The 21,505-nt window shown below is 45.1% G+C and overlaps 1 protein-coding gene across 1 annotated transcript in view; it reads left to right on the plus strand.

Moving 5' to 3' along the window:
- The window catches only part of MOV10L1 (Mov10 like RISC complex RNA helicase 1), a 189,141-nt gene that overhangs the window by 99,377 nt on the left and 68,259 nt on the right, over nt 1-21,505 (plus strand). The window contains exons 13-15 of the mRNA XM_040343664.1: nt 15,051-15,109; nt 17,823-17,935; nt 19,407-19,497. Coding sequence (XP_040199598.1) covers nt 15,051-15,109; nt 17,823-17,935; nt 19,407-19,497 — 263 coding nt within the window. The remainder of the gene's footprint in view (nt 1-15,050; nt 15,110-17,822; nt 17,936-19,406; nt 19,498-21,505) is intronic.

Here is a 21,505-nt window from a genome sequence, read left to right on the forward strand (position 1 = left end):
AGTCTGGAGAAATGGACATTGCCATGTAGGCTTTATTTGTATGAAGACTGCTCACATGTGATGCTAAGCCTCCATTATTGAAAGAATTGAAATCCAGTAAACTAAAGTGATGGGCCAGTAATAAAAAAACTAGATGATGCTGGACGTCCTCCAGTCAGGAAACGAGGCAGACTATGCCGAACTTCCTGCAGCTTCAAATACACACGGTGAGGCGCTCACATTTGCCCATAGCTGCAGTTTTCTGTAAAATGTGATTTATGGCAGCCTGGAGGCTGTGTGATTGGCTTACTTATTTTCACAGAAATCTGCACTAAGATACAAGTCAGATTTTGGGGAATCCCTTACAACAAAAATGTAATTTCTCTTCCGTTCATGGACGGACACAGCAGCATTGACCTTGGGGTTACTAGGCAGAAAAAACAGCACTTTATGTGTTAAAAACACTTCTCTCAGTACAGCACCTCCCAGGGGGCGTGTCCCCCGGGTACATCCCACTCTCTGGAAACATCCAGCCCCAGTTTTTTTCTGCCTAGCGTTGGGAGAAGACATGGCCTTTTCTGGAGTCCAATGTCTATGTGCTCTGGAGATTTTTGCGATTTTTCACTTTTTATTTGATTTTTTACTGCATTTTTGGATCCTGGAATCTGGGTGACAGGCTGGATCTTGATCCTTGTAGTCCCCCCATGTTCGGCCATCGAGCGTGTGCCGGCCTTTAGCTAGGCCGTCCACGACATGCCCCGTTGCTCCAGGGGCGGCCAGTGAGCTATATGCTATAGGGCACACATATGACCGGTCTCTATGGCTGTGTCACAGTGTGCTGGGCCGACAGCCATGCGGTATCTACCTGCGTACGTTGGGTTTGTCTGGAATGCCTCCAGCCGGTGGTCGCAGGATGGGTAAGTAGTATCCCCTTGCCTCGGCAGGGTGTTTTCGGCTCGTGCATTCCTGGGGAGGTCGACTGAGGGTCCGCCCTGCTTTCTTCTCTCCCTCCTTCCACGTTCTGGGTGGCGGCTGTGGGGGGGGGGGGGTGTTCAGTTACTGCCGGGGGGGGGGGGGCTGTGCTGCTGTGGGGTGCTGTTTTTTATTGTGCTGTTATGCTGGACAGTGTCTTCTGTGTGTTTCTAGTGTTTTAACACATGTACGGCCGCCATTTTAGCGCTGATGCGGCTCTTTATGTCGGCGGCCATTTTCCTGTAGCCCGCATGCTTTTTTTGTGCATGTCGGTGGCCATCTTGGAAAAGTCTTGGCCTCTAGTGTCTGGAATAGCGGCGCGAAGCCGCAGCACAGACAGTGCTCTCAGTGCACACCAGTACAGCCTGTTTTCGGGTGGGGGAGTCCCCTGGGGGGTGCCCCGCTCTCTGTGACAGCCGGGAGGGTGACGGCTGGGTCCCGTTTTTTTCTGCAGTACTAAGGTGGCATATACAGGTGGGTCAGCATGGAGTCTGAACCAGAGGTTTCTACCCCGACCATGCCAGAATTAACCCTTAGTGCCCCTGCGGCCTCAATGGATGCTATGGCGGCAGTCCTGGAGGCGTTTGTTGCCAGGATTGAAGCGGCAAGTGGCCAGAAGGGGGGTAAAAAGCGCCCCCTCCCTGCGCCTGCTTCTGGGGATGTCTCTGACACGGAATCAGGCCCTGCTATTGCATCTGGCCCTGGTTCTGTCATGTCAGATGATGCAGACTTGGCCCACACGGACAGTGAGGTTGACTCTGCTTCAGGGTCTAAGCATGATAAGGAATTTGTTGGAGCTCTTGTCACTGCGGTGCGGGACACTCAAAAACTTGAGGATTTGGCGGAGGCATCAGACATGACGGTCCCTTTTGGGTTCCGCAAGCCACCCCGCACCGCGAAAGTGTTTCCTTGTGTTTCATATCTGGAAAAACTGTTATACAAGCAATGGGAACGGCCGCAGAAAGTTTTTGCAGTGCCAAAATACTTTGCGGCCCCACTTTTTTAGGAAATCCTCCTCAAAAGGGTATCTGCTCTGTCAGTGGACCCTCCGGTGTCCAGACTGAACAAGGCCACCACGTTGCCTGTGGAAGGGGCTCCCGCATTTAAGGACCCTGCAGATAGGAGGGCTGAGGCTGTGGCCCGCTCCATATTCACAGTGGTGGGGTCGGTGGTGAGACCGGTTTTGGCCGGGGCTCTGGTGTCAGACACTCACCGAACGGGCTAAGTCCCTGGTGCAGGATCTGGAGACGCAGAATGCTTCTGAGCTCTCTGTGGACCTGGCCGACCAGTTGGTGCAAGGCCTAAAATTTGTCTGAGTCGGCCCTGGATACGCTCCCCTTGCTCTCCAGGGCCTCTGCCTACGCAGTGGTACTGCGCCGCCTTGTGTGGCTAAAGTGTTGGTCTGCGGACCAGTCCTCTGAGAAGTCCCTGGTGGACTTGCGCTTTAAGGGTGAACGGCTTTTTGGGGTGTCCCTGGATGACATCATAAAGGATGCCACAGGCGGTAAGAGCACTCTGCTCCCACAATCTGGGAAGGGTAAAGAGCCTCGCCGCAAGCAAGGACCCTCTTTTACTACCCCCAAGCGTTTTTTTTCGTCCGCCAAGTGTGGCTGGAAAACGTTTCCAGGCTGCTAAGGCGTCCACTGAAGGGCAAAAGCGCACCTGGTTCCGCAAGCCTGCGGACAAGCCTGCCTCTGCATTCATGAATTCGCGGCTCGGTGGAGGTCTCTTCTTTCCGACCGTTGGGTTTACGAAGTAGTTTCCTCGGGGTACAAGATAAAATTTCTCTCTTGTCCACCAAACAGATTTTTTCCCTCCAACCTCCGGCTTCCTCCGGGTCGTCTGAAGTATCTGTCAGGGGCTGTCCAGGATCTGCTGGTCAGGGAAGTGATTGTACCGGTTCCCTCAACGGAACGGTTTCAGGGGTTTTACTCCAATCTGTTTGTAGTCCCCAAGAAGGATGGGGTCTGTCCAATCCTGGACCTCAAGGCCCTCAATTGCTTTGTCAAAGTGCAAAGATTCAGGATGGAGTCGATTCGCTCAGTAATAGCAGCGCTCCATCAGGGGGATTTCCTAGCGTCCTTGGATATCAAGGACGCGTACCTGCATATCCCAATATGCGCAAAACACCAGAGGTTTCTGCGCTTTGCGGTCGGGGAGGACCACTTTCAATTTGTGGCCCTCCCGTTCAGCCTGGCCTCAGCACCAAGGGTTTTCACCAAGGTGCTCGCCCTGATTCTGGCCCTGCTACGGCAGCGTGGGATCGCTATCGTGGGATACCTGGACGACCTTCTAAGAGCTTCCTCAAGCTCAGAGTTAGAAGAGGACGTGTCTATCACCTGTCAGACCCTCAGAATTCGGTTGGCTGCTAAATATCCATAAGTCAGTACTGGTACCGTCTCAGCGGCTGGAATACCTGGGGTTGGTCCTGGATTCCTCAGAGGCGAGAGTTTTTCTCCCAATGGAAAAACTGCAGACCCAGAAATGATGGTGGCCTCTTTCGAGGCGGTTCCGTATGCCCAATTCCACACTCGAGTGTTGCAGAAAGATTCTGTCACATTGGAACAAACTTCCTTAGTCTCTGGATTACCAGATTCGGGTGAGTTGACTGCTCAAGTCCTCCCTAGTGTGGTGGCTGACATCCCCGGTACTTCGGACCGGAAAATCTTTTCTGCCATGTGATTGGATAGTGATCACGATGGATGCCAGCCTCTCCGGCTGGGGGGGTGTCTGGGGTGTCCAGTCAGCCCAGGGACGCTGGACTCAGGAGGAGTCCCGCCTTCCAATCAATGTACTGGAGCTCCGAGAGATCAAGTTGTCTCTCCAAGTGGTCTCTGGGTCTGCAAGGCCGACCGGTCAGGATCCAGTCCGACAACGCCACGGCCGTGGCATACGTCAATCATCAGGGGGGCACACGAAGCTCGGCTGCAGCGACGGAAGTCGCGCACATCCTCCGGTGGGCCGAAAGTTACGTTCCGGCTCTGTCGGCGGTGTACATTCCGGGGGTGCTGAACTGGCAAGCCGATTTACCTAAGTCTCCAAAAGCTAGACCAAGGAGAATGGTCGCTACGCCCGGAAGTGTTTCAGAGCCTGTGCCAAAAATGGGGCACTCCAGACGTAGACCTTCTAGCGTCCCGTCTCAATCGGAAAGGGGGTACGATTCGTGAGCAGGTCGAGGGACCCGTGGGCAGACGCGTTGGTGATGCCTTGGGGTCACTATCGCCTAATATACGCCTTCCCTCCTCTGCAGCTTCTTCCTCGCCTGCTGCGCAGGGTGGAAGCCGAGGGGATACCAACAATCCTGATTGCTCCGGATTGGCCGCGCCGTCCCTAGTACGCAGGTCTGGTGGCAGACTTCCCTTGGCGTCTACCCCTGAGAGAAGATCTTCTGTCGCAGGGTCCGTTCTTTCACCCTGCTTTACAGTCGCTGGCTTTAACGGCGTGGCTGTTGAGAGCCAGGTGTTGAAGGACCGAGGTCTTTCGGGCTCGGTGATCTCTACCATGCTACGAGCACGGAAGTCCACTTCACGAAAGATTTGCCATCGTACGTGGAAGGCCTACATCTCTGTGTGAAGAGATGAAGTGGCACCCCCATACATATTTGATGTCCCAGATTCTGCTGTTTTTTCAGCGTGGAGTGGATCAGGCTCTCGCCTTAAGTACGGTTAAGAGTCAGATCTCGGCTCTAGCTGTCTACTTTCAGCGACCCTTGGTGGCGCACTCCTTGGTGCGTATGTTTGTGCAGGGGGTCCGGCATGTTGCCCCTCCTGTGCGTCCTCTACTGCCTCCATGGGACTTGAATTTAGTTCTTTCGGTGCTCCAAGAAGCTTCGTTTGAGAACATTCGGAAGATTTCTTTGTTGACTCTGTCCCAGAAGGTGTTTTTTCTGGTGGCAATTACTTCAGTCAGACGGGTATCTGAACTGGCGGCCTTGTCTTGCAAGGCTCTGTACTTTGTCATCCATGAGGATAAAGTGGTGCTGCGGCCGCAGCCATCATTCCTTCCAAAGGTTGTTTCGGCTTTTCACATTAATGAGGACATCGTTTTGGACATCCTTATGTCCTTGGCCGAAAAAACCCTTGGACGTGGTTCGGGCCCTACGGGTGTACTTGTCTGCTACGGCTCCGTTTCAGAAGCCGGACTCACTGTTCGTGTCGGTGACTGCTCCTAAGAAAGGTCTGGCGGTCTTGTCGACCACCATTTCTAGTGCTCCAGGCCTATGCCCTAAAGGGGCAGGGCGCCTCCCTTTCAGGTTGCGGCGCATTCGACCAGGGCGATTGGTGTCTCTTGGGCTTTCGGCCATCAAGCGTCCGTCTTACAGGTATGTAAGGCGGCGACCTGGTTGTCAATCCACACCTTCTCAAAATTTTACAAGGTGGATGTGAGTGCATATTCGGATGCCTCCTTTGGCCGCAAGGTTTTACAGGCGGCAGTTTAAGGTTGAAGTTCCTCCATTGGGGAACTCTGGTTTGTTTGGGGTGAAGCTTGGTTTGCTGTGTTTTTTCCCCTCCCCTCAAAAGTTTTTGACACTGCTTGGGGACGTCCCTAAGGTCAATGCTGCTGTGTCCGTCCATGAACGGAAGAGAAAATAGGAGTTCATGGACGGACACAGCACCCACCCCTCTTTGTTTGTACTGCTTGTCTACGAACTGGGGCTGGATGTTTCCAGAGAGTGGGATGTACCCGGGGAACATGCCCCCTGGGAGGTGCTGTACTGAGAGAAGTGTTTTAACACTTAAAGTGCTGTTTATTCTGCCTAGTCTCTCCTGAAAGGAAAGGTATATAACCCTAAGGTCAATGCTGCTGTGTCTGTCCATGAACTCAGAGAATGGATTTTACGGTGAGTACAAAAATCCTATTTTCTCTTTTGTCCATGGACGGACACCGCTTCCTTATACTCTTGACTGTAGGGTTATGTTCCGTCTATTAGGAGAGGACTAGGCAGACATGTTAATGGTTAAAACATGTAATCTTTAGCAAAGCTGAAACAGCACCGCCCAGGGGACGGTCCCTCTGGTCACAACCCCTCTCACTGCACTGAGCAGCTCAGTTTTTTTCTGCATAGTAGAGAAGGACCTGGGCCCATTTATTTTTTGATCCTGAGATCTTCTATCAACTTCCAGCTGGGTGACAGGCTGGATAATTTAGATCCTTGTTGTCCCCCCAGTCCCCATCGCTCCAGGGGTGGCCAGTAAGCTTTATACTCCCTTATGACGGGGCTACTGCTGTCTGTGTCACCATGAGCCGTGGCCGGCAGCTACTCAGGAACACGCCAGCAGTCCTCGCAGGGACAGGTAAGTACTTTTCCTTCTGTCTTGGCAGGATGGATCCACTGGGATTTTCTAGAGGGGGTCGATTAGGGAGTCTCTTGTCCTCCCTTTCCTCTCCCCCCCCCCCCGTCCTTTCCCTCCTCCCTCATGCATGGGCCTGCTGTGACTGACTGGGGTGTACCTGAGTTATTTTCTGTGTCCTGACTGGGGGCGGTGACGTCACTGCACGCCGTTGATGGGTCAACGGCGTGCAGTGACGTCACCGCGTTCGTACGAGGAGGAAGGGCTCCTGCTCATGCCGGCATTTGTTCTTATATGCCCGTGTTACACTGTAATGATGTAAGTAGGGTTTTTTACTTTTTGAATAAAATCTTTTGGACGTATTATGCTATGTGCGGTTCTCTTCCTTATGACATATCGTTTGGACTCCTGAAATGGTCTAAGAGGATCTCTCTATGCCAAGTCTGGTATAGCCCTCCATGGATTTTATGGCTTAAGATCTATGCTGCATGTCTGTTTCATCCTGTGCTGTGACTACATTTCCCTGGATATCCTACTGTGGAATAGATAACGCTGTTATTTATTTACCTTCTGGTAAGCCTCAGTCCCATGTGGTGGTGGATCACTTAATCATCAGTGCACCGGGTGTTGTTTGTTCCAGAACTTCATTTGCTTTTTGGACTTTATTATCACACATAATTTTGTGTATTCACAAGGACTTGATTGTCATTTAATTAGTTGGCGCGATTTTTTCTTTTTCTTATCGGCTCATATATGCATTTCCCCCACTGAAACTGCTTCCTCGTCTGCTCCACAGAGCGGAGTCAAAGGGGATCCCGATGACCCTAATTGCCCCAGATTGGCCTCGGCGTCCCTGGTACGCCGTCCTGGTAAAACTAGTGGCGGGTGCTCCCTGGTGACTGCGTTGCGAGAGGACCTTCTGTCCCAGGGTCCCATTTTTCATCCTGCTTTACAGTCGCAGGCTTTAACGGCACGGCTGTTGAAAGCCAGGTGCTGAAAAACCAAGGCCTGTCGGATTCGGTACTTTCCACCATGCTGAGGGCACGGAAGTCATCTCCAAGAGATGGAGTGGAATCCACGTACATATTTAGTTTCTAGGATCCTGCTGTTTCCACAGCGTGGAGTGGATCAGAAGCTTGCCTTAGGCACCATTAAGGGGCAGATTTCAGCCTTGGCTGTTTTCTTTCAATGACCCTTGGCGTCCCACTCACTGGTGACTAAATTTGTTCAAGGGGTTCAACATGTGGCTGGCTACTCCAGGTTCAACCACCACTATTTCCGTGGGATTTGAACCTGGTGCTCTCGGTGCTTCAGAAACCTCCCTTTGACAATATCTGAGAAATTCCTCTCTTGACCCTCTCTCAGAAAGTTGCCTTTCTAGTGGCTATTACATCTGTCAGACGGGTCTCTGAGTTGGCGGCCTTGTCTTGTAAGTCCCCCTACTTGGTCCTCCAGAGAGATAAAGCGGTGCTACGCCTACAGCCTTCAAATGTGGTTTCGGCCTTTCATCTGAATGAGTATATTGTTCTTCCATCCTTGTGTCCTCTGCCGTCACATCCCAAGGAGGCTGCGTTACATTCCTTAGACGTGGTACGTGCTCTACGGGTGTACCTGTCTGCTACGGCTCCGTTTCGGAGGTCAGACTCACTGTTTGTATCAGTGTGTTGTCCAAAAAAAGGGCTGGCAGTCTCGTCGGACACCATTTCTCAATCGATCAGACAGATCGTGATTCAGGCTTGCTCCCTGAAGGGGCGGGCACCTCCTTTTCCTGTCACGGCGCATTCGACCAGGGCAACTGGTGCTTCCTTGTCTTTCCGACATCAAGCGTCTGTCTCACAGGTGTGTAAGGCGGCGACCTGGTTGTCCGTTCACACTTTCACTAAGTTTAACAAGGTTGATGTAAGTGCATCTTCGGATGCTTGCTTCGGCCGCAAAGTTTTGCAGGCGGCAGTTTAAGGTCACATCTCCTCCGTTGAGGAGCTCTGGTGTGTTGGGGTGAAGTTTGGTTTTTGACTGCTTGGGGACATCCCTACAGTCAAGAGTATAAGGAAGCCGTGTCCGCCCATGGACGAAAGAGAAAATAGGATTTTTGTACTCACTGTTAAATTATTTTCTCTGAAGTCCATGGACGGACACGGCACCCACCCCTCCTTTTTTTGAGTTTGTACTGCTTTTGACAAACTGAGCTGCTTAGTGCAGTGAGAGGGGTTATGACCAGAGGGACCGCCCCCTGGGCAGGGCTGTTTCAGCTTTGCTAAAGATTACATGTTTTAACCATTAACATGTCTGCCTAGTCCTCTCCTAATATACGGAACATAACCCTACAGTAAAGAGTATAAGGAAGCTGTGTCCATCCATGGACAAAAGAGAAAAGGATTTTACGGCGAGTACAAAAAATTTTTTGGGTGAGATACTCCCATTAATTTTACCTTTTTAAGCACTTTGAAAGGATAAGTTTCTGCCTTATCCATTCTTTTTAAAAAAAACTCTAGTCTCGTTCTCCCTTGTCAAAACCCTTTATTCAAGGTATATTCTGGTTTAGGCCACCCTTGCAGCACCCTATGCTTCCTTGAAATATCAATTTGAACCCATCAGGGATATCCTGTTAGATGACCTCTCCTGCAAAGGTGGGCTTCTTGGTTGCCATCATATCTGTCAGATGTGTCTCTGAGCTGGAGGCTCTTTTGTATGCCCAAAACCATATTTTCTTACAAAGTGGGTCTTCCACCTTAACCTTCTCTTTTATACCCTGTAAAAAAAAAAAAAGAGAGAGGGGCACCTCATAAGTGTAGAAATAAGTTGCTAAATGTTGTACCTTCATTAAATGTAACCATTTTGCTACACTCTGTTCTTTTTTTATACTCTGTTGTGACATGACACTACTCTTATATCAATACATCGTTTGTACATCAAGGCAAAATGTATTAAAACATTTTGCTTGTTTTGCAAAACGCTCTCAAACCAAGGTTTTACTGTGTGAGTGTATATGTGTAATGTTATATATATATAGATATTTTCGGCCTAAACTGAGGAAAACATTTGTGTATATATGTGTGTGTGTGTGTGTGTGTTATATATATATATATATATATATATATATATATATATATATATATATATATATATATATATATATATATATATACACACATTTTTTCCTCAGTTTAGGGCGAGAAGTTTTCCTCAACATATTTTTGAGTAAACAAATCAATCGCTTATTGAGATTTTTTTTATTTATAACGTCTACAAAATAGGGGATATTATTATTATTTTTTTTTTCAATTAGTAATGGTGGCATCAGCTATTTTTATTTTTTATTGTGACTGCAACATTATGGCAGACACATCGGACACTTTTGACGCCATTTTGGGACCATTCACGTTTATACAGCGATCTGTGCTATAAGAATGCACTGATTACTGTATAAATGTGACTGGCGGGGAAAGGGGTTAACCACTAGGGGGCTAGGAAGGGGTTAAGTGTGTCCTAGGGAGTGATTCTAACTGTGTGGGGGTGGGGCTTACTGTGACAAGACACTGATCACTGCTCCCGATGAGAGGGGACAGACGATCAGTGTCTTGTCACTAGGCAGAACAGGCATCCCCCTGTTCTGCCACTCCGTGACACAATCGCGGGACACCGGAGTCCCACAGCTCACAGCGGAGATGCGCGCTGCCCACATGGCAGCAAATTTAAAGGGGCGTACGTGTACTCCCATTTGCCTGTCCGTTCCATTCTGCCGACGTAAAATTGTGAGCGCTGGTCGGCAAGTGGTTAATGAAGACATAATCCTTCTGTCTTTTGTGCACTTCTTCAAAGCAAGGGAAATTCGCTTTCAAGTCCATTATCACTCAATGGATAAGATGACTGACCACTGGAGCTTACACTCTAAAGGAAAATTCCCACTGCGCTTTTACGAACACCGCCCCAGATTGACCGGTGTTTTCTAGGACTTCTGGCAACGTTTTTTTGTGGCCCAGCTATGCAAGACCAACACCTGGTACTATATTCATACCTTTTCAGTCTTAGAGTCTCTGGCAGCTGCCTTTTGCTGGGAGTGCTGGGTATTCCTAAGGACCAACCCCTTTTGAAGTGCCCTACCTGTGAGAGTGCTATGGCAATCCTGTGCCTCGAACTTTCAGAAAAGAATGTATAGCCACGAGTGTCACTGTGCATTAATCCAAATTTGTTTTAGAATCTGAGGAACAACTACTGTGTTACTCTTTGGTATCTGAAATGTGTTGATCTAGATGTGGTGTTTTTATGAGGTATTATCTCACTGAGAGTTCTATTTATCTAATGAAAACCCCTGCTCCTATCTAGTGGGACAAAGGAGGCCCTATGTGGGAGTAAGAGGCCAAGTATGGGTGAAGTTGAGCTGTGCCAAGGGTGGTTATAGCAATCGGAAAACGTATCATCTCGCCCATTGTAATCTAACTGTATGCCACTAGACATAGAACTAATCCTCAATCTTCTGATGGTAGACAAAAATGAGTTACTTTAACTATAAACAAACTGGAAATATAAACATATATTGCAGGTCTGAGGGATCTTGCAACCTCATTTAGATGGACAGCAGGGAAAAATCACCACTGCCTATAGGTAAAGTCATAATTAAATTTTTGATCATGCCAATAGACAGTAATGTTGGACATGGTCTGCCTGATCTGCATGTTTTGTCCTATATGAAAGTCCAGGGACAGGTACCCCTCGGGCAGCAGCTACTACCCATCCGTCAAGGAGAACGGGCACTCAATCTCAGACAGGAGAGCAAAGGCAGTCCTCAGATCCCCAGGTGTCTTCTTCTGCATTTGGAAGTCTGGAAGTCCAGTGTTTAGGTTTGACTAATGCCACAGTAATAAATAATTCCCAGGATGTCCACAAGTGGCAAAGCCTAGCAAAAGCAGCAGTGCAAATACATAATAAAGTAGTATGACCCTTGTAGAAGTAGATCATGACCTAAAACTGAGAGCCTTAAAATATTACGTCCCATATTCTGTTTGTGTTAAGAGAGTGAGGTTAAAATCATGAATGGGGATATGCCACTGGAATCCTGGTAGCATTGATATTTCCAAAATTCAGTATACAACACAAAAGCAAAAAGCGGCCCGCATACTTTGGAGACCCAAGTCTACAAATAGGCAAGCAGCACAACCCAAGGCGAGTGGTAGAGGGTGAGTGGTGTTATTGCTCATTGTTCTGAGGGTAAATCGGACAGTTTCCTGTCTGTTAATATCTGAAGCAAGGTCTTTGTCTTCTCTGGGGCATGGGCTGTGTTTGTTGCCTGAGTTCTTGTGGAGAGTCCAACCAATTTAGCATGGGGTTCAGATCCACTTCTAGGAAACTGAATAAGTTTGGAAGCTGTGAAGAGGCATGTAGTTGGAAATGCCTGTTTACTGATGGATGGAATAGGCGGTCCCCATTTATAGGTGGTTCCATCTTGTCATATCGCTTCCAGTAGCGGCTTTAGGAGACTCCTCATGTATAGTGTCATTTAGTCTGGCAAATAGTGAATCATTGCCCCAAAATCTAACTGGCTTTGACTTCCAAGCCCTCCTCATAAATCTTCTTTTATGCTGTAAAAATGAACACTGCATAGGACGTTGTAGGGTCATTCATCTTGATTGCTACGGGGGCCCACAACTTGGTGTACTTGGTCTTGCTCCAATTATTTCATGGGCTCCCTGCCAAGAGTCAAATCAAGAATTTTCTTCACTGAGTTTGAGGTCTACTCTGTGTGGCTTCTGGAATCCCTTGCAGCCTCACATTATACCCATATTTGTTTTTCTGATGTGTGATACTTTTATTTTCCTTTCAATCTAATTTCATGGGAATCCACTGAGGTAACTAGGGAGGAAAGTTGATTGCTAGAGTTTCTCTGTCTTTCCATCCCTCTCGTCCATCAGCCAAGGAGTCGGTTGGCTCGGGTTGATAGGGCAGTAATCAAGTATGGAGGTTCTGCATAACTGCATTGTCATCACTCCTGCATAGTTTGACACTCCCCCCTTCTCCCATGGCCTTTTGTTTTGCCCTTAAAAGGTTCTTGGGTCATTACACTTTCAGAATGGACCTCTCCATCTGTTGTGTGCAGGCTAAATATGGCTACAAGGCTTCTTTTCAAGGAATATCCTTCTTTCAAAAAACCCAGCTGACTGGAAGGTGAAATCTGTTGCACAGTGTACTTGGTTGCTGAATCAGCCCTACAGGCCATCTTGACCACGCTGCTGTGGTTCCAAATGCTAATAAAATGCGTAAAAACCCTTGCGCCAAGGGTTAGGCAATAAACAGGCATCCCTTATTTACATGGAGTTATCAGACCAGTTGGTCCAGGGCTTTATGTATGTGATGCGTTGCTAATTATGGTTGTTTAGTGGTGCACTATTACATGTTGGTTGGCGAACTAGACTTCGAAGGAGGACACTGATGAACTTGCCATTTCAGGAGGACCAGTTCTTTGGCACAATCTGGCTTCCCATCTGACCAAGGTTGTGTCTGCTTTTCACCTTAACCACCAGGCCAATTCTGACACTTCAATCCTACATGTAAAAATCATAATTTCTTTTTTTTTTGCTAGAAAATTACATAGAACACCCAAACATTATATATGTTTTTTTTTTTTAGCAGAGACCCTAGAGAATACAATGGCGGTCATTGCAACTTTTTATCTTGCACGGTATTTGCGCAGCAATTAAAAAAAAAACTGTTTCATGCTTTAAAAGAAAACTGTAAATTCAGCCCAATTTTTTTGTGAGTAAATAGATACCCAACATGTCACGGTTCAAAATTGCACACACTCGTGGAATGGCGCCAAACTTCGGTACTTAAAATCCCCATAGGTGATGCTTTAATTTTTTTTACTGGTTGCATGTTCTTAGTTACAAAGGAGGTCTAGGCTAGAATTATTGCTCTCGCTCGAACGTTCGCGGCAACACCTCACGTGTGGTTTGAACCCAATTTTCATATGTGGGCGGGACTTATGTATGTGTTCGCTTCTGCGTGCGTGCGTGCACACGGGGACAGGGGCACTAAAAAAAAAATCAATTTTTCTTAGAGATTATTTTGACACTTTTAAAAAAATATATATTTGATCACTTTTATTCCTATTGCAAGGACTGTAAACATCCCTTGTAATAGGAATATGGCATGACAGGACCTCTTTACAGTGAGATATGGGGTCAATAAGACCCCACACCTCACCTCTAGGCTGGGAAGCCTAAAAAAAAAAACAAAAAAAAAAACGATCACGCTTCACAGCCGAAGCGGCGCAGTTTTTTTTTAATGCGGAGGCCGGGCATGAAGTCACAACATCACGCCCAGCCTCCGACGATCATTGTCTCTGGCGACCATCTGGTCTGCCAGAAATCTCGATCAATATCCGAGGCCGGCGGATCCTGTCACCGACTCACCGATCGCACAGATGAGTCGGTAGAAGAACCGGTGGGTGGCGGGAGGGGGGGGGATGTCCCTTCTTGCCGCCCGTAAGAACGATCAAGCAGCAGAACAGCCGCTGTGATCATTCTTATGTAGGGAATCGCTGGCTGAAATGCCTGTAGCTGCAGGCATCATTCAGATATACCACCACAAAGCCCAGGACGTTATACAATGTCTGTGGTCGGCAAGTGGTTAATAAGGACCTGTCTTTTCTTTACCCATGGCTGTCTCATTCTCTGGATGTTTTTAGGTTTGTGGGTTGGATTATTTTTTTAATACCCAAAGCATTTTTGTGTTGTTTATACTGCTAAGCTACCTATAGCAGATGGGGGGCATAGTGACTACATGTCATAAAATTACAGGAAATATGTTTTGGGGATCTTTACAATGTAAGTTTACAAACGTCAAGACTGTTCAGATAGGCATAGCATTTAAATAATTAAAAAAATGTGTAAATTGCGTATATTTACATTTTGACCATAGATACGCTTTAAAAAATTATTTGTTTGTAACGTTTTTTTTATTAATATTACCTCACATGTACTATTCACAAATAAACTTTTAACGTGAGAGTTCATGCATTGCACTCTTTAGGAAAGCATCCTTTACATATTTGGAAGCGTTCTATGACTAGCTAAAGGATCCACTCTTTCACCAGAGAAAGTGAAGGGTCTGATCTCCCTTCTATGCAGGTCTGTTTCTCTCTCACACATAGAATGAGCTGGAGAAAGCTACTGCATTTGCCAGGAGTGCTTGACCTGCTGGCTGTAAACTTGTTTACAACATTAGAAAAAAAATATTTCTAAACACACTTTACATCCTATTTTCATGACTCCGGTGTTGCAAGTCTATATTTTGTAGCTCTGAACAGGATTGTTTTTATAATGTCAAATTAATTTGCGTAATTCAGTGAAGAGTTTCGATTTCTGAAGCAATGCAAAGCTCAATTTGCCAAGTTTGGGTCAGAATAGGATGAGTCTTGGCTGGTTGATATTGGTTAGAGCATTTATGGAAGATGGAGTGTTCTCTATTAAGCCAAAAAAAATAACTGATTGGTAAAATCTAATATGGTTCCTGTGGATTCCAGTAGTTCATCTTTGCACTATGTTACTCAACTACCTTGGAGGTTTCAATGTTAATGCTGATAGAAGGAGCAGAGAGAGGACAATACATTGCCCAGGTTGTAGCTTTCCTTGATCCATTGAGGCTCTCTCTCGATTTAAATTTCAGTGGATTAAGAAAATCCAAGATCAAGTTAAAAGGAGTGGATTTTTTTTATAATTTAAACACATCGCCAATGTATGTGTATCATTCATTTCTTAAACTTGTGCCTGGGATTGCTCTTTAAACTAGTTCTGTACAATATGTTTTGTACAGGGTCACAAGCAGAAGATGCCAGTTTGCTGTTGAACAAGCAGAACATCTTGGGAGAGCAGGTAAGCACTTCTGGAATTCCTCTTGAAAAATAGCAGCGCATTTCCTAGTACGTGAGTATCCACTCGACACTCCTATGCTTACAGCCTCATTTCTGTAGATCTGCAGTGAGCATGTACTCGGGTGTGGTCCCCTAAGACAAGAGCAGCATAAAAAAAAGAGGATTATAGATCTACAAGGATATGTTACAAGGACACTAGCGCTTTTGTAGAAAAATACAAGCTTGATTTATACAGACAATCAAAATGTAAAAAAAACACTACCGCCACTGCAAAAGGATTAAAAAATGTCACAATGTTGCCCTAGCTGGCCTAGCAGCTGCTAGTGCACACATACACTGCTAAAACCAGAGGAAATTATGAAAGTCCAGGCTGCATAGGAAATTAAGTTGATACGTTTAGGGCATTGTTTGCCAATAGAATCGACTAATTCCCTAAACGGAAGATATGATATACAGTATCTGTTCCTGGGTAATCTACGATCCAGAACAGACCCTCTATAATCAGGTATGTGTTTTGAGAATCAGACTCCCGGATGGATCACTTCAGCTGGAAGTAAGTGAAAGTGAGCTCAGTGTTGGAAGCTTCCCGGATCAAAGTACCTCCATACCAGCCAGTATAACGCTCCCTGTCAATTCAGAATAGACCATGCCGCTCGCTGTTCAGAGCATATAGTGCATGCGGAAAGTATTCACAGCGATTCGCTTTTCCACATTTTGCTATGTTACAGCCTTATTCCAAAATGGATTAAACTTTATTTTCCTCAAAATTCTAAAAACAATACCCCATAATAACGTGAAAGACGTTTGTTTGAAATCTTTGCAAATTTATTAAAAGTAAAAAATGAAAAAATCCCATGTACATAAGTATTCACAGCCTTTGCCATGACACTCAAAATTAAGCCCGGGGGCATCCTGTTTCCACTGATCATCCTTAGATTGGAGTCCAGCTGTGGTAAATTCAGTTGATTGGACATGATTTAGAAAGGCACATACCTGTCTATATAAGGTCCTGACTGTCAGATCACAAACCAAGCCATGAAGTCTAAGGAATTATCTGTAGACCTCCAAGACAGGATTGTATCGATGCACAGATCTGGGGAAGGGTACCTAAAAAATCTCTGCAGCATTGAAGGTTCCAATGAACAAAGTGACCTCCATCGTCTGTAAATAGAAGAAGTTTGGAACGACCAGCCAAATTGAGCGATCGGAAAAGAAAGGCCTTGGGGAGGTGACCAAGAACCCAATGGTCAATCTGATGGAGCTCCAGCATTTCCCTGTGGAGAGAGGCAAACCTTCCAGAAGAAAAACTATATCTGCAGAACTCCACCAATCAGGCCTGTATGGTAGAGTGGCCAGACGGAAGCCACGCCTTAGTAAAAGGCACATGACACCCCACCTGGAGTTTGCCAAAAGCACGCTCAGACCATGAGACAAAATTCTCTGCTGTCAGCATGAGGAGAAAAAAAATGATTACCGATCTGTTTACATCACGTGATCAGCTGACAGCTAATCACGTGGTAAAGGGGCCCCTTACTCCGATCTGTGATCAGCCGAGTCTCATTGATCACAGGGCGCGCAGGCAGCTAGTGCACAGGAATATGTCATATGTCCTGGCAACGTAAAGGGTTCTTTTCACATAGAACAGCTTGAGACAACTTGCAAACATTCAGTGGGATTTCTATTAATGGGGGCACTAAGCCTGAATTGAGTACTGTAGACTTTGTTCTCTAGGCCAACTTACAAACCACGTGCGCTGTTTTGTATAGGAAAAAAGTGCTCTCTAATGTGATCTGTATAAAAGTAAGCTTGCTTGTAAAATATTTCCTCACATACCACTAAACTTTACCTCATATCAGTATTACATTTTGGTAACAAATTAACCTCTTAAGACCCGGACCATTATGCAGTTTAAGGACCTTGCCCCTTTTTGCGATTCGGCACTGCGTCGCTTCAACTGACAATTGCGCGGTCGTGCGACGTGGCTCCCATACAAAATTGGCGTCCTTTTTTTCCCCACAAATAGAGCTTTCTTTTGGTGGTATTTGATCACCTCTGCAGTTTTTATTTTTTACACTATAAACAAAAATAGAGCGACAATTTTGAAAAAAATATCTATTTTTTACTTTTTGCTATAATAAATATCCCCCAAAAAATATATATATATAAAAAAAAAAAATTTTCCTCAGTTTAGGCCGATACGTTTTCTTCTACATATTTTTGGTTAAAAAAAATCGCAATAAGCGTTTATCGATTTGGTTTGCGCAAAATATATAGCGTTTACAAAATAGGGGATAGTTTTATGGCATTTTTATTAATATTTTTTTTTTTTTACTACTAATGGCGATTACACACACCTCTCCCCGTTCTTCAGCTCCTTTGACCGATCGCGGGACACTGGCGGCGATCGGGTCCGCGGGTGTGGTCACAGAGCTTTGGACCGGGTCGCGAGCGCGGCGGCACACTTGCAACCCCACGGCTGGGCTCTTAAGAGGACGTACAGGTACGTGCTTGTGCCCAGCTGTACCCTTCTGCCGACGTATATGGGCGTGAAGGGGTCCTTAAGTGGTTAAGAAATGCAAAATAAATCACTTTTTTTTTTTTTTTTTAGACCCATTTTACAGTGCCATAGCTCAGGCTGTTTGCATTGTCATGTATAAAGTACAACATCACTCAACTTATTGTGAAAGCCTCAGCCAATATTTGCTTTTCTTAAGTGTTGTTCCCAGAGATGGTGATATTGCAGTCTCCACAAGTCTCCACCACAGGGCTCCACAAGGAAGATTGTATGGGCAAGAAAGAGCAGACGCTCACCCAGCAGGAAAATCAGGTAAATTAAACTCTTGTTGGAGAGCCCTATTGATTTAGTGTACAATGACTAGTTGGCACCGTTGTTTTAAACAATCAGAAAGATTGCATCATACATTCCTTATGTTCATAAAAAAAAGTGCAGAGGTTTCCAAAGCGAGGATGAAAAGAGTCTTAAATAAACATGCCATAAATAATTCCTTAGCTGAAAGCGTTTAGAAAATGGCATATACCTGTTCTGGTTTGTTAATAAATTTTGAGCAACAATATATAATATTTTATTCTGTAAATGTCAAGGACTTCCCTGTTCTCAAAAGTCGATTGATTACTTCTGGCAAATGGCACAGTCCTCCCTTGAAATAAACACAGAGCTTTCCTTGTTCAGGACCTTTTTCAATCAGAATTACTCAATTGCTCTGAATTACTAGTGTCTGCATTGTTTTTGTGCTCTGTTGCTTGGAGCAGTAACTTAAAAATAAGTCCCTTGCAATACAATTTACATTCCAGTCTCCTCCTCGCCTGATATGTTATTTAGTGTTGTTCTTACGAAGACAACTTCTCATAATTTTACACATCCAGTAGCCATTTTTGGCTTTAGAATTTTGCCTTTGTCACATTGTGTAGTATATGTCCTTGGGGCAGATGTGCATTGATTTATTAGTTGTATACATGTACTACACTAAACAAATGCAAACACATCTAAATCTGTCTTCATAATGTATGTATATTCATGCATTTCCAACGTGATTTTGTTTACATACTATGCTTTTTCTTACAACAAAAGACCAGACCTTCACCCCCTTCCTCTACTTCCCTCCACTCCACACATATATGTGTGTGTGTGTGTCTGGCCTCGCTTCCCCATGCACGTCAGTCACCTTGAATGACGTGCCCACTGTGCTTCCCAGGATACATATCCCAGGAGGCACAGCCCTCCATTCAAAAAGGGAGGGGGCGGGCCTATGGGCGCGTCATCAGGAGGCACACCCGCTGAAGCAAGTAGAGCCGTTGGGCCTCTCACTTCATAGGACAGTCAGAGGAGAATTAAAACTTCTACAAGCTTGGGGACTAGAAGAAGGGGATGATCAGAGAAGACAGGATCAAACAGCCTTTTTACACAATGCACAGCATTAACCTCTTAGGTTCCACAGTGAGTATAACAAGCATGCTTTGCAAACTGATTTTACTGTTGTGGGTTTAGTAACACTTTAATTTGCTTTTGACAGTCCTCACAGCTAAAAGCTCTGGACCAATATTTTGATCGCTGAAACAATAACAGGGCAGAATAGATATGGTACTTGATGAATTGATTGTCTGCATTAATGTATTACACTGATTAGAATATTCAAATATCGGTATATTTTTTGCTTTTAAGAAGTAAATATTCCAATTGGCACACGTGCATCCTATCCCTTTCCATTATATGAAGCTAAATGTATAAAATGCAGTGCAATAATATATAAATAAACTGTGCATTTTGTCTTTTTTGAAAGAGTGATGAACAGAATAAAGCACTAACTCGAGAGAAGAATTCTGTGTCAATGAGTGACATGGTGACTGTTGCTACTCAGACTTCAAAGCAAGGTTGGTGCTCTGTCATAAACAGGCTTGCAGACCTCTCAGTAAATTAACAGTTAAAACATAATGTCCTGCTTAAAAGTGACCCTGTTGTGCAAGAAATTGTACCCAGGGGCCCCTCTCAGATATTGCTTAACAGGAACGCCGATTACCTCTAGCAATTTTAAAAGCGCGATTTACACTCAATTCTCTGTGTCGCACATAGAGCAGCCCATTCACTTGAATTGGCTTCCCTATATGTATATGAAGTGCCAAAGGAGCTTAGGGACCAGCTCTTGGCCCTGAGCCAGTCATTATTTTAAACATGCATTTTGCCATGTGACGATCAGCGCAATGGCACACCAAATGTGGACGAGATTTGGATTTTGCAATTCCTAATCAAATGTGAATGGCACACCTTTCCTCTCTTATGCTCACAAATATTCTACACTTAAACCAACCTTTTCAGGAATCTCAAAATGTATGGTCCCCCGCAGCTCTCAGTGGTTTCTCCTGTCAACTTCCACTTCAATATTGTATGCTGCAATGAGTGGAAGTCAGAGGGAGAAACCAGCGATAGTTGTGGGGAATACTCCAAGAAGTGTTGGTTTCAGTGGGAACTTCAGCAGAAGATTTCTCAGCATCAGATAGACATTCAACTGTGGCAGCAGAGACAGTAGGTCCTGTCCTCTTTTGCAGGGAAGGCCAAGTTGATATATTTTTTTTAATGGTAACATTTGGTTTAAGAGCAGACACCAAAAGTTTCCTACTGTTACATTTACTAGATTTGCAAATGTCATAGTTTTGTCACAGGGGCCCGTTTTCCATTACTTTCTGTGAAAAAGCCCTGACAAATAGACAGCCCCAATCCAACACAAGCACTTTTACAGCCTTTAAGCTAGATGGGCCAGAAGTCATGGAAAAATAAACCCCAAAAACAACGTAAAAATAAAATTGAAAGTTATGTAGAGGCGGCTTTCTTAACACTTTAATATGGTAACATTTAGCTTCAAGTGAATAGTTGTTTTATGCATGTAGAATGTGTAAACAATATATGTAAAAATGTATGTCAAAAGTAAGATAAAAAAAATGTACTCTTCAGCTCACTGATATAAGCCAGTGTTCTCTAAACTGCGGCCCTAGGGCTAAATGTTACCTGTTACTAGTCTTTATCCAGCCCTTGGGGCATTAGTCTTCCCAATGATGTGAGGCACTATTCCTCCCACTGACATCAACAAAGGGACACTATTGCTTCTACTAATACCAGTGGTTGGGCATTATTCTTCCCATTAATACCAATGATTGGACATTACTCCTACTGACCACCAACCATGAGGCTCGATTTATTCTTACTGATGCTGGGCCTGAGGTATTTTCTAACCCCACTGGCCGCAATCGGGCCCCCCTAAAGCCTGATGCACAGTAAACTGGCTCTTTGTTTGAAAGGTTTGAAGACCCCTGGTATAACCCAACAATACCTGCTTTAAAAGTGTCTGTTTAGCATCTAGCCAACATAGAGCTGACTGTTAGTACTAGGAGTGTTTTTTAAGAGGTATGATGAGACCACCTGGAAGATACATGACCAAGCCCGGGGTCAACATTGTGGTAGGATCTCTTTAACTGTTTATGTGTATTTTGGCTTTGTTTTTACTTTATTACAGGTCTTCTATGTTTTGCAATGATGTTTGTAAATCAAAAATACAAAAATAGCATTTGCTTAAAAAAAGTCTAATTTAGCAATGAAATCCATAGCTGAATGGCTGAAATAGATGTGTTCATTATAGAATATGGACTACTTTTTTTTCTTCTTCTTTTTTTTTTTTACATGTAATAGAACTCATGAGCATTCAGTGAAAATTGACACAATTGCATGTAAATGTAATGTTTTTATATTTGCACACAATCGTATACGTATGACCTATGGGATAAAAGGTTTACAGAATTCCCAGGGTACATTAGGTAGCCTGTCACTAATCAGAAAATTCTTGTTAACCACTTCAGCTCTGGAAGGTTTTACTTCCTGACCAGGCGATAC

The sequence above is a fragment of the Rana temporaria genome, chromosome 3, assembly GCF_905171775.1.
Source record: "Rana temporaria chromosome 3, aRanTem1.1, whole genome shotgun sequence".
In the NCBI taxonomy this organism is placed as follows: domain Eukaryota; kingdom Metazoa; phylum Chordata; class Amphibia; order Anura; family Ranidae; genus Rana; species Rana temporaria.